Source organism: Balaenoptera musculus, chromosome 13 (genome assembly GCF_009873245.2).
Source record: "Balaenoptera musculus isolate JJ_BM4_2016_0621 chromosome 13, mBalMus1.pri.v3, whole genome shotgun sequence".
Taxonomy (NCBI): domain Eukaryota; kingdom Metazoa; phylum Chordata; class Mammalia; order Artiodactyla; family Balaenopteridae; genus Balaenoptera; species Balaenoptera musculus.
The window spans coordinates 62,455,698-62,470,016 of NC_045797.1; the positions used below are offsets into that span (position 1 = coordinate 62,455,698).

The window sequence follows — 14,319 nt, forward strand, 5'->3', positions numbered from 1 at the left end:
GTCTAGTGGAGAAGACAAATGCTGGTTTCAACAAATTAGTTAATAGTGATCCTTTACCAATAGTGGATTCAAAATAGAAGATAGGGTTAGCACTGGTAATATCCAGCAATAGGGTTCAGAGACAATCCTCAAAGAATGCAATTAAAAAATACCCGAGAATTGAAAAGAGCAAAAAAGTCACCCCAGACCCAGACACAAAAATGGGTTGCACTTGAGAACAACTGACACATAGTTTCCCGCTTCCTAAAGTTGTCCATTAGTTTTAGATTGGAATACGGAGAGAAATCCACCAATGAAAATAGGCTACATGTGGAATAGGTGTTATGACCAAGGCAATAGCTGTCTAGTTTATTATAATGAAAATTGTGAGGTTGCACCTACTTTAGTGGAAAATTGAACTGTGATAGTTTAGAAAGAAATTGCACTCTGATTGACTGGTAATATCCATCACAGACATAAGAAGCATGACTCACAGCATGTGTACATTTCCCAATTCTGGACTAACCCTGTAGCAGGATTAAAGGGAAGGCTTAACTAAGCTCAAGGTCAGTGAGTTAGAGGCAAAAGTCAGACAAGCTTCTATAATTAATCTTATTCAGAATCTTACTCTGACAATTATTCCCTCTGCCTTTCTTTTCCAGTGGGGCATCACAAGTACCTTAGCTATAAGTGGAGGACTTCAGAAACACTGTGTGGGGTGAGTTAGAAGCTAGTCCTAGGGTATGCTAAGATTACATAAAAAGCAGCACTTGTGTGTGAGAAAATCCTATTTCCTTTCTCTCTAGAGTTAGAATAACAAGGTGTCAGTGCTCTGGGTATGTTTAATTATTTATATGAGGGTTATTAGTGTGTGGTTAGTGAGTCCTTATTGAAAGTTATACATGTCAGCAACCTGCAGTGAAGCTATGTAAGACAGTGTTCTTGCTCAACTGTTAAGCTATAAAATGAATAATGAAGGGCATTTTAGTGGAAACTTACCTGAAAAAAAAGCTGTTCAAGGTAGGGAAAGAAAAGTGAGAAAGTAGGGTAATGAGTCATTCTATCCCTATGGGAAAGTAAAGCAATCTTTCTCATAAATTAGTGGATGATGGATATATCCATAGCAGATGACACACAAAGCAGCCATATTTGAACTTACTGCACCCTGAACTTTTTAAGATGGCATCATGGAGGGCACTGATATTCTCCCTGCTAGTGTTTTATTGGACCATGGTATTGTTTTGCTTGTCTTCTATACCCATAAACCTTACCTCCATTGAGGTGTGTCTATCGACTTAGCCTTGTCTTGTCCATGGAATGGGAAAATATAGGCAGCTCTTGCAACAAATGTAAGGATAGCTCATTTTTTATTGGTTTTTCTTGGACCTTCTGTACAGACCCTATTGTTCCTAGGTTCTTACCTTCTTATTACCTCTCTGTAAATATGTGATTTCTAACCTTTATTGTGTAATATCTCCCTTCCTGGGTCTCTCACTCGTGTCACATCATTCCTATTGTATTAGCTTCCAATTGCCACTGTAATAAATTACCACAAATAAAGAGCCTTAAAGGAATACCAATGTATGATCTTTCTGTTCTTGAGATCAGAATTCTAAAATGACTTTGCAGGGCGTTATTCCTCCGGTAGGCGCTAAGGAAGAATCTGTTCACTTGCCTTTTCCAGCTTCAAGAGGCTCCCCATATTCATTGGCTTATGATCCTGTGTCATTCTGACCCCTATTTCTACCATCAAATACCCTTCTCTCCCTCTGCTTCCATAGTCACATCATCTTCTCTAACTCTGACCCTTCTGATTCCTTATTATTAGGACTTTGTGATTACACTGAGCCCAGGATAATCCAAGATAATCTCCACATCTCAAAATGCTTAATTTAGTCCCTTCTTTAATGAGCCCTTTGCCAGTTAAAGTAACATACTGACAGATTCTGGGGATTAGGACATGGACATCTTTGGGAACAATTTTTCAGCCTTCCACACCTAGGAACCTATTAGATCCTGTCATTTCATATATCCTAGCCCATGTCTGAGAACTTGCTATTTCAGGTAGCTCTTATACATGCATTTCTTTCACTTGATCTCTCATGTTTTCTGCACTTCAATTTGGTTTAACAGCTTGGGTCCTCTCCATTTGCATTGTTTAAATTGGGGTCCTTAAACCCAATCCTTTGGCTGGAAACATTTCCTTCTTTCCTGTGTTGAACTTCGAGCTTTAGAGCCAACTAGTCTACTTACAACCAAGCATCCTTCTCATAGTGAAGTGTAGAAAGTCTTCATCAACTCATGCATTCTGAGCCCATGGTCCTTCCCCACTCTCCTCATTTGCAATCCTCCACATTCTTATGGAAAGAACATATTCCTGCCCTATAATTATAACTAAGTCTAACCCTAGGGCCCATGTATGTTGTATTCCTGGTCCCAGCATTTGCAGCCTGGACCTGGCCCATGGCTGAAAGCCTGTCTGAGACACTTTGAGTTGGCATCTTGGACAAGCTGAATTTCTCAGATGCTCTTGTTGCAATGTAAACCAATCATGCAATGTAAACCAATCAGACTACCAAAAAGTGACAGAAGGGGGGAAAAAACCCCAAAACAAGGAAACAAACAAACAAAAAACCCTCTGCTTTATTTGAAGTGAGTGTTTTGTTTAGTCCTTCTCACATTTTTATCCTTACCTATTCTGTGTCTATGCCTATAGTACAACAGGTTCACAGGCACCAGAGCAATTACCTGGCAAATACAGAAGTGCCTGTAAAGGTTTTGTTTGCTATTTGTCCCTGTACATGTGATACAATTTCATATGAGCTTGTGATTATTAAGCTGACTGCTTGGCCATGGATGTGGCTTCAGTTTGCCACAGTTTTGTAAAATCTCCCTACAGATCTGATGTTCTGATTTACAACACAAAATATTTGTTCCAAATGTCCACAAGGGGATTTCTAAACTGTAATTCATGGACACACATATGGAAGAGGAATTTTTTGTTCAATTGTTTGTAAAACTTGGTGAAGTGCTTCTTCCTTGAGAAAGGGCATCATGACCCCTTGGAGTGACACATCATATTGAGGGAAAGGTTAGAAGAGAGTCTTGGGTAGTTAGAAAAAAGATATTCAAAATACCTAGGAATAAACCTACCTAAGGAGACAAAAGACCTGTATGCAGAAAACTATAAGACACTGATGAAAGAAATTAAAGACGATACAAACAGATGGAGAGATATACCATGTTCTTGGATTGGAAGAATCAACATTGTGAAAATGACTCTACTACCCAAAGCAATCTACAGATTCAATGCAATCCCTATCAAACTACCACTGGCATTTTTCACAGAACTAGAACAAAAAATTTCACAATTTTCATGGAAACACAAAAGACCCCGAATAGCCAAAGCAATCTTGAGAAAGAAAAACGGAGCTGGAGGAATCAGACTCCCCAACTTCAGACTATACTACAAAGCTACAGTAATCAGGACAGTATGGTACTGGCACAAAAACAGAAACATAGATCAATGGAACAGGATAGAAAGCCTAGAGATAAATCCACGCACATATGGTCGCCTTATCTTTGATAAAGGAGGCAAGAATATACAATGGAGAAAAGACAGACTCTTCAGTAAGTGTTGCTGGGAAAACTGGACAACTACACGTAAAAGAATGAAATTAGAACATTCCCTAACACCATACACAAAAATAAACTCAAAATGGATTAAAGACCTAGATGTAAGGCCATACACTATCAAACTCTTAGAGGAAAACACAGGCAGAACACTCTATGACATAAATCACAGCAAGATCCTTTTTGACCCACCTCCTAGAGAAATGGAAATAAAAACAAAAATAAACAAATGGGACCTAATGAAACTTAAAAGCTTTTGCACAGCAAAGGAAACCATAAACAAGACGAAAAGACAACCCTCAGAATGGGAGAAAATATTTGCAAATGAAGCAACTGATAAAGGATTAATCTCCAAAATTTACAAGCATTTCATGCAGCTCAATATCAAAAAAACCAAACAACCCAATCCAAAAATGGGCCAAAGACCTAAATAGACATTTCTCCAAAGAAGATATACAGATTGCCAACAAACACATGAAAGAATGCTCAACTTCATTAATCATTAGAGAAATGCAAACCAAAACTACAATTAGGTTTCACCTCACACCAGTCAGAATGGCCATCATTAAAAATCTACAAACAATAAATGCTGGAGAGGGTGTGGAGAAGAGGGAACCCTCTTACACTGTTGGTGGGAATGTAAATTGATACAGCCACTATGGAGAACAGTGTGGAGGTTCCTTAAAAAACTAAAAATAGAACTACCATACGACCCAGCAATCACACTACTGGGCATATACCCTGAGAAAACTAAAATTCAAAAAGAGTCATGTACCACAATGTTCATTGCAGCTCTATTTACAATAGCCTGGACATGGAAGCAACCTAAGTGTCCATCAACAGATGAATGGATAAAGAAGATGTGGCACATATATACAATGGAATATTACTCAGCCATATAAAGAAACAAAATTGAGTTATTTGTACTGAGGTGGATGGACCTAGAGTCTGTCCTACAGAGTGAAGTAAGTCAGAAAGAGAAAAACAAATACCATATGCTAACACATATATATGGAATCTAAAAAAAAAAAAGGTTCTGAAGAACCTAGGGGCAGGACAGGAATAAAGATGCAGGCATAGAGAATGGACTTGAGGACATGGGGAGGGGGAAGGGTAAGCTGGGAAGAAGTGAGAGAGTGGCATGGACTTATATATACTGCCAAATGTAAAATAGATAGCTAGTGGGGAGCAGCCGCATAGCACAGGGAGAACAGCTTGGTGCTTTGTGACCACCTAGAGGGGTGGGATAAGGAGGGTAGAAGGGAGGGAGATGCAAGAGGGAAGAGATATGGGGATATATGTATATGTATAGCTGATTCACTTTGTTATAAAGCAGAAATTAACACACCATTGTAAAGCAGTTATACTCCAATAAAGATGTTTAAAATAAAAAGAAAAAATATTCAACATAAAAATTATGTCTTATAGTATGACTTGTTTTCATTACACCACCTAAAATGTACTCTGAAATGTTAAATAACATTAAATAAAGGCTTCTTTTTTTCTTTTGTATACTTAAGGGGCATGTGCGTTAATGAGGCTGAGACACATTCCTCTATCTAGAATTTTTCATCTCTTTGCATAAACGATAATGTACATTTTCTCTCCTTTTTTTTTTTGATGGATTTCTTAATTACATTTTTCTATTTAGTCTCAATTTTTTGTGGTTTCTATGTTCAGGGAATTAAGCACAGAAAAAAAGCAATGAAAAGGGAGACAGCAAAATTAAAATATAGTCGAAGTATGGAAACAAAGATGAAATTTGGGGTAGATATAGATTTGAGAATGTTGTAATAGCCATTGGAAAGAAGAATGGCATTCAAGTATGCTCAGAGAAGAGAAGTGCTTTAAAAATTTGGAAAATTTTACTTTGAAATGAGTAGCCTCCTGGCTACTGCTAAATCTAATATATCTCAAATTCCTATGGTTCTGCTATCCTCTACTGCCAGACTTCCTGGACTTTGTATGATTCAAAACCTTCAGGTGGAAATTAGATGATAGAACCTTTTGAAAATATTGTTTACCTAAAATACTTTACAGACAAAAACTCAATGATTTAATTTTGTTCTATTTTCTAAACTGCTATCTTAAAAAATTTTTTTGACAAATATAGCAAATGAAAAATTGGGGAGGAAAAAATTGATTCACTGGTATTTTATTTTGTTCTGTTTTCTGACTGAAATAGAAATACAACTATTCATATTCCTGGTATTGGTCAACTTTTCAGGGCTTAAGTGTTGATTATTATTTAAATAGATAATATTATGGGTAATAATTAAGATTTTCATTTTGAAAAATCTTTCCATGAGTAGTCAGGATGCTTCTGACATTCTTAAATAGTATATTAATGAGAAAATCATGAACAATGCTTTCGCCCCTGGACTTTTTATCCAATATATTAAAGATGAAATTGCTATGGTTTGTTCTGTCTCAATGGGGTTCCTCTGTCATCCTCCAGGACAGGCTGTCATCTAGAGCCCAATCATTTTCTCCTTGGGAGCCAGCACTTTCCCACTCATCCATAGCTGTTTTCTACTCTTTTCTAAAAGTTATACATTTTGACAAGAGATTACAGACCTGTGACTTTACAGAGGAGCCATCTGAAATAATTAGCCTTTTCCTTAGAGGAGCCCTCTTGGAAGTTTTCCACAGGCATTACCGAAGGTACAGATATTATAGATTACTCCCCCATTGGCATTTGTCTCTTTTCTCACTATAATTTCATTAATTCTCCTAATGTTGCCTGAGTCTGATCTCTCATCAGTCAATAGGTTTTGACCACATAGTTTGTATTTAAATAATTGCTTATTATATTGCCTTCTGAAATTAAGAAGAACATTTGGTCATGAAACAAGGCACAATGAAGACTATTCCAAGAGTGGATTTGGTTTACTTACGTATGATTTAAAAAGTGTCAGTTATATAAAGAAATCTAAATTTGCTATAATTCACTGATCCCAGACATCAATCAACAAGTACTGCTACAGAACCTACTTTTAGTCCTACTTATGTAGAACATAAGTCCAACTTATGTGCATTTATATTTTATGTTTCCTGCAGTCAACATTCTTTTTCTCCTTTAAAAATATATAATGCTTTGGTGGGGGTGGTGGTGGTAGGATGAATTGGGAGAATGGGATTGACATATATACACTAATTTGTATAAAATAGATAACTAATAAAAAAATGAAAAAAAAGACCAGATCAACACTTAAAATCATCAATATAATAGTATCTATAATTATTAATACTGTATTATATACTTGAAAGTAGATCTTAAATGTTATCACCACACACGAAAATAATTATGACTATGTGATGGGATAGAGATACTAACTAACCTTATTGTGGTAATCATTTTGTAATATATACATGTATCTAATCATCACAGTGTACACCTTAAATTTACATATGCTATATGTAAATAATATCTCAATAAAGCTGGGAAGAAAATTTTAAAAAATATAATGCTTTATCCAAGTTTATATATTATCTCTTTCTGATCAACTCCCAACTAATGGATATCATTGAACTGACCAATTATAATGATCCCAGTGCCTATAGTATTTGTAATGATTGAGCTATTGCAGTGTCAAAAATAGTGTTATCACCTTGAAATAGTCAAAGCCACTATTCCAATAATAAGCCTTAGATAATGACATCTTCCTGTCTGAGTTGATTTGGATATTCATACTGTATTCTTTCATTTGTTGATTCAGCAAATATATAATGAGTACCAAATATTTGCCAGATATACTAGGCTTTAGCACGTGTGTGTATGGGGGATTAGTATAAATTTGGAGATCTCCTTTTCAACTCCATGAATGATGAATTTTTGGATATGGAATCTCATTTGCATCAAACATCATTAGTTATTTTAAAAGATTTCTTCCAAACTAATATAAGGGGCTGTACATTGTAGTGGTTAAGAGTATGGGCTCTAAAGTCCTATGGTCGGAGTTCAAATCCCACCTCTACCCCTTGCAAGTTGGGTGACCTTGGACAAATTACTTAATGTCACTCCGCCTCAGTTTTCTCATTGATAAAATTTTAAGAATTGGGTCATTATTAAAAGAAGATAAAACTTCTGAAACATTGATCACAGCTCTTGGCACATGGAATACGTGTTACACATATAAAGAGAGTGATAGAATGAAATATCAGGGCAGTTGCTTAATTGGTTTCTTTAAACAGGTGACAATGTGACTGAGAACACTATTCTTTTGTGATCCTGCCCTTACATCTTGTAACTTACTATTTATGCTTATTGAACTTGGGATCCTAATTTTTTTAAAAAAAGGGTGTGTGCTGAGATGGGGTGTCTACATGCTCACTAAACTTGGGAAATCTTAAAGGCATCAGGTTTTACCTTAGCCACGACTTGAAAGAGACCAGAACAATCTCTCTACTAGTGGAAGAACAAACAAACTATTGCACTCATTTAGTTGAAGCAAGAGTATTGTTTCTCAGTGCCTGATTGAGTTTACCACAGTCATCTGTGACCTAGTAGCGATTACAGCATGAGTAAATATCAAGAGAGTACATGAAATTCTCAGTAAACATATACGGGATTATAGCCTCTTTTTGGGAGTGTTTCTTATTTTTCCAATACGAATAAAAATATTCTGTCTCCTTTGGAAGCACCAATGTTGACTACGTCTGATACCACTTAACAAGGTAGAAGGGTATGAAATTGACTGTTGCTCATATGTTTTATACCTAGGTGCTATTTCTATTATTACAGAGTTAGAGATATTTGAATTTGGTTGAATTATACCCTTGCTCTCAAAGTTCATGGTCATTCTTGTTTTCTACCTGGCCTTGTTTGTTTTGTTGTTGTCACAGACAAAATAAGAAAGAAGGAAAATTTGAATTAATGTATCTATGTTTCATGGTTATGAAATATAATTACCTATGTCCATAAGGAAGTATATGGTTTGCTCTGTGTGTGTGTGTGTGTGTAACAAACTTAAGAATCTGTGGATGCTGTTATATTGTTATTTTTTTTGGATTGAGTTGGGCAGTAATATTACTCACAGTTTATAACTCAGACTTTACATGTATTATTCTTAAACATTAAAGATGCTATATAACTGGCAATTCCATGATCAAATATCTTTGCTGGAAAATTGATTATTTCATTTTTTTGTTTTTAAGATTTTTTTGATGTGGACCTTTTTTAAAGTCTTTATTGAATTTGTTACAGTATTGCTTCTGTTTTATGTTTTGGTGTTTTGGCCCCAAGGCATGTGGGATCTTAGCTCCCCGACCAGGGATCGAGCCCGCACCCGCTGCATTGGAAGGCGAAGTCTTAACTACTGGACTGCCAGGGAAGTCCCTGATTATTTCATTTTAAATTGTGTTTTTCTCTGTTCCACTAACTTTGATATAAATAAATCACTTCATATATCTTCCTAATTTTTAAATTAGTTTTTATTGGAGTATAGTTGCTTTACAATGTTGTGTTAGTTTCTACTGTACAGCAAAATGAATCAGTTATACATATACATATCCCCTCTTTTTTGGATTTCCTTCCCATTTAGGTCACCACAGAGCATTGAATAGAATTCCCTGTGCTATACAGTAGGTTCTCATTAGTTACCTGTTATATTTTATACATAGTATCAATAGTGTATATATGTCAATCCCGATCTCTCAATTCCTCCCACCCCTCCCCTTTCCCCCTTGGTATGCATACATTTGTTTTCTATGTCTGTGTCTATTTCTGCTTTGCAAATAAGATCATCTATACCATTTGTCTAGATTCTACATATATGCGTTAATATACGATATTTGTTTTTCTCTTTCTGACTTACTTCACTCTGTATGACAGTTTTGTTCCTTTTTATGGCTGAGTAATATTCCATTGTATATATGTACTGCATCTTCTTTATCCATTCCTCTGTTGATGGACATTTAGGTTGCTTCCATGTCCTGGCTATTGTAAATATTGTTGCAGTGAACATTGGGGTGCATGTGTCTTTTTGAATTATGCTTTTCTCTGGGTATATGCCCAGTAATGGGACTGTTCTATTATTAGTTTTGTAAGGAACCTCTATACTGTTCTCCATAGTGGCTGTATCAATTTACATTCCCACCAACAATGCATGAGGGTTCCCTTTTCTCCACATCCTCTCCAGCATTTATTGTTTGCAGGTTTTTTTGATGATGGCCATTCTGACTGGTGTGAGGTGATACCTCATTGTAGTTTTGATTTGCATTTCTCTAATAATTACTGATATTGAGCATCTTTTCATGTGTTTGTTGGTCACTTGTATGTCTTCTTTGGAGAAATGTCTATTTAGGGCTTCCACCCTTTTTTGGATTGGGTTGTTTGTTTTTTTGATATTGAGCAGCATGAGCTATTTGTATATTTTGAAGATTAATCCTTTGTCAGTTGCTTTGTTTCAAATATTTTCTCCCATTCTGAGGGTTGTCATCTTGTTTATAGTTTCCTTTGCTGTGCAAAAGCTTTTAAGTTTAATTAGATACCATTTGTTTATTTTTGTTTTAATTATCATTACTCTAGAAGGTGGGTCGAAAAAGATCTTGCTGTGATTTATGTCAAAGAGTGTTCTGCCTATGTTTTCCTCTAAAAGTTTTATAGTGTCTGGCCTTACATTTAGGTCTTTCATCCATTTTGAGCTTATTTTTGTGTATGGTGTTAGGGAGTGTTCTAATTTCAATCTTTTACATGTAGCTGTCCAGTTTTCCCAGCACCACTTATTGAAGAGACTGTGTTTTCTCCATTGTATATTCTTGCCTCCTTTGTCATAGATTAGGTGACCATAGCTGCATGGGTTTGTCTCTGGGCTTTCTATGCTGTTCCATTGATCTATATTTCTGTTTTTTGTGCCAGTACCATACTGTCTTGATTACTGTAGCTTTGTAGTATAGTCTGAAGTTGGGGAGCCTGATTCCTCCAGCTCCGTTTTTCTTTCTCAAGATTGCTTTGGCTATTTGCAGTCTTTTGTGTTTCCATACACATTCTAAAATTTTTTGTTCTAGCTCTGTGAAAAATGCCATTTGTAATTTGATAGGGATTGTATTGAATCTGTAAATTGCTTTAGGTAGTATATTTAGTGATATGTCAATTTATCTGTCAACCCACCTCACTTAAGAGCACTATTCTGACCAATGATGTTTCCTTTAGCATAGTTTGGCTCCTCATAGGCTAAGTGTACCCCTGTGTTACATTCAGTTAATTATTCTACACTTATTTTTCCAGTTGATGTATTGTTGAGCAAATAAGCCAACAAGATGGAAAAACTGCTTTTACCTATTGTATTTGAACAAGAATGAATGCTGCTAGCAATCATTATCCTTTGACCTAAAGTGAGTCTATGGCCTCTGGCCTGAGGAGATACAAATTTGTGTTACCTCTAAAATGTGGTTTGCCCATGCTTAATTCTATTAAACCCAGTATCAATACAGTCTATCAAACTCACTAAAAAATGTCAAAATATGAATCACCATTGTCTTTTCTACTATCATTTTCCTACTTTTCCTATGCCACTTTGATTTACCAACGTTTGGCTTGATATTTTAAAATGCAACCAAGATAAATTTTGTTGGTAGCAATGATAATCAATACCAGATTAAACAGCCTAAAAATTAAAAATGGAGAAATGTTGAGATTTGTTGAAGTCCACTGTGAAAGCATTGCTGAAGCTTTCTTTTTTTTTTTCATTTAGAATTTTTATGCATATGAGTAACCTTAATTTCCAAGTTCACATGACAATAAGCAAAACAGTGAAGCCAAACAGTTCATTTATAACTTAGCTTTTTTTGTTGTTTTGTTTTGTTTTTGTTTGTTTTTCTCCAAAGATCAGTTCCTTAAAAATGGATGCTCCTGGGATATGAATAAAGAAAATATGTCTGAAAGGTGAGGATTTCAAACAGTAGATTTCTTCCTCCTTCAAACTGCTGACCCCACGATGGTAGGCATCACACCTTCTGCCTCCTGTTCGGCCTCTGTTCCTGGAGGTGAGCACATCCAGGCCTTTCACTTGGAGAAGCTGCTGGTCAGGCCCATCTCCTCCTCCTCCTGCACTAGTGCTTCAGTGGGAATCAGATTGGACGGCGTGTCCAGGTTCTGGAGGGACAGAAACTCTGACGTATCCATGGCACGTAACGTTTCTGTCTGAGGGTCTGAAGGAGTCACTGCTTGTCTGCTTTGCTCACAGGAAGAGGATGCGGCGGAGGAGGACGACAGGGGGATCGGGGGCGGGGAAAAAGTCTGCGGTGGTAGCTTCAGGCTGGGCTCATCAGGAGGCTGGGCGCTCAGCGCTGGAGCGGGAGGGGACGGACAGCCCTTCCTCCTGCTGGCCGCCCTCTCCTTGGCGGAGTCCCGGCACGCACACTGACACTGACAGGCCTCCTCTTGTTTGATGATGATCACAGGGACGCTGAGGCCAATCTGCTGTACAGCGCTCCCTGTGCTACTGGCTACTGGTACTGCAGTGGTAAAAAACACCTCCTCAACTTGAGATGCTTGCTGAATTTGTTCTTGGGTGTGTGGTGAGCTGGTGGCACCATTTAGTATCCACTGTAAGTTCTGTTCTCCCATGACGAGGCTGGGCTGCAGGAGAGCCGTGCTGGGAGTCGGGGTGATGGTTATAGTGGGATTACTAGTTAGGACGGAGTTGGCATCCAGGGGCGGAGTCTGGACCATGGCCGGCAGGGGCTCAGTAGTACCCTGTGGTTGAGGCGGTGCTGCCATGGCTGACGCCACTGCCGCTGCCGACGCCAAAGCCCCAGCGACAACAGAAAGTCCCGGTACGATGGGCTGCGGTGCCCGGGGGTGCGGAAGAAACTCTTGATGATTAGCAGCAAACTGTGTGCTGTGGCCCCGTGCCTCCGGACAGGCACTTCCGGAGGTTGTAAGAGAGCAGGGGGGTTGCGAAATGCAGCTTACTGGGAACCAGTTCCTAGGGAGGGAGCAGGCAGAGGAGCAGACGGTGCTGAGGCTGGTAGCAGAGGCTGGGGTGGCTCAGAGATGCCAGGCTGTCTGTTGAGGATCTTCCTGAACTGCTGGATCATCTGATTTCTGGAACACTGGTTCAAAAATGATGGCTGGTGAAAGTGTGCTGAAAGTGTTCTGGCCTGTATTGGAATTTTCTTGAAATTCGGAATCTGTGGACAGAAGGCTTAAATTCCTCAAAGTGAGTGATTTGTATCCTCGGATCCACTGTGATTTAGAAGTGCACTGTATGAATTTCCTTTGTTATCGTGACCTTCCATGTGACTTTTGAGACTGTACTGAGTGCTGAATGTTTTCTCACAGCCATTACTGGGGCAGAAAAGGGGTCTTTCACCAGTATGTGTACGGACGTGAGTTTTAAGGTGGTGGCTTGCTGCAAATGCTTTTCCACAGCCATCATGATCACACCGAAATGGCTTTTCTCCTGTATGGGTTCGAATGTGCTTCCTCAGATCACTGAGCGTGGTGAAGCACTTGCCGCAGCCTTCAGATTCACAGTTAAACGTCTTCCCTGTGTGAAGCCTCTGATGTGCTTTCAGCCTGTACAGCGTGTTGAACGCCTTCTCACAGCCCTGCACTTCGCACTCAAACGGCTTCTCCTTCGTGTGCACCGCACGTGGATCCTGAGGCTGTAGGAGGTGAGGAAGGCCTTGCCGCAGCCCTCCTGGTTACAGACAAAGGTGTACTCGCCCCGGTGGGTCTTCTGGTGGGTGCGCAGGTTGCCTGCTGTGCTGTAGGTGCGGGGACAGCCCTCAGAGGTGCACTGGTACCGCTTTACTTCTTTACGTTTCGTTTCTGGACATTCTGACTGCAGTGTGAGGGTTGCACCTTCGATATTTCTTGGCATGGGCGTGGAACCAGGGTTTATTGTTAAATGAATCTGATCTGGTGAGATAATGTGTTGCACATAACCCTGGGACATTGCCTCCTGATCTATTAGATGAAAGCCCTCTTCACCCCCTACTAGAAAAGGCAAGTGTTCTCTGCACTGTCCGTCGTCATCTTCGTCTTCCAAAGTGCCAGGATCCTGCTCGATAAGAACAGTTGTCGTATCATAAACAGTTCCAGATGAGGAAGGCACCAGTCCGTTCTTATCCACAAACTTGAGCATCTTGTCATCGGGGGTCAGCTCATCTTCCTCTACCTCAAAGTAGCTGATGCTGTCGTCTGGACTGTGTTCCCCCATGGTTCAGTCGTGCTCAGCCCAATTGTGAGAAATGGAAAGGTAGTGACCTGTCTCCGCGGCTCCCGGCAACGGCGGCGGCAGCAGCTTCTCCCCTCCCCAGCGGCACCAAAGCTTTCTTTTTTTAAGTGCATTTTATTTCAAATGGCTTACATTACTTACTTAGATTACTTAACTTAGATTACTTACATTACTTAACTTAGAGTTAAGATTAAGAAACACGATTCAGAAAAGTAAACCTCAAAAGGAGAATACCAGCTAAACTGAAGAAGTAATCCATGATCTTCAAGTCTTGGATACACACTCAAAAGAAAGTGGCCAACAGTTGCTATTTGGCATAAGCTCCTAAAGCTGGTACAGCATGGTCTACCAATCCTGTGATCCTAGCTATACCGAGCTAGGTTGTGGGCAGGTGTATAAGCTGGGAATCACAATCTGCAAGTTGGACACAAATTGCTAAAGAGCAAATTCTTGCCTGATAGAGGAGCTATGAACAGAGCAACAGCCTGTTAATACTCTCTTTTGAAATGCTCAGTGAGCA

General features: G+C 38.8%; 1 protein-coding gene across 1 annotated transcript; it reads right to left on the reverse strand.

Annotated features, from left to right (window-relative positions):
- Positions 1 to 11,617: 11,617 nt before the first annotated feature.
- On the reverse strand, positions 11,618 to 13,834 carry LOC118906238 (metal regulatory transcription factor 1-like). Its single transcript, XM_036873684.1, is given in 5 exon segments — positions 11,618 to 12,463; positions 12,466 to 12,622; positions 12,624 to 12,777; positions 12,780 to 13,205; positions 13,208 to 13,834. Coding segments are annotated over 5 exon segments (2,157 nt in total). The 5' UTR covers positions 13,782 to 13,834.
- Between the last annotated feature and the right edge of the window lie 485 nt (positions 13,835 to 14,319).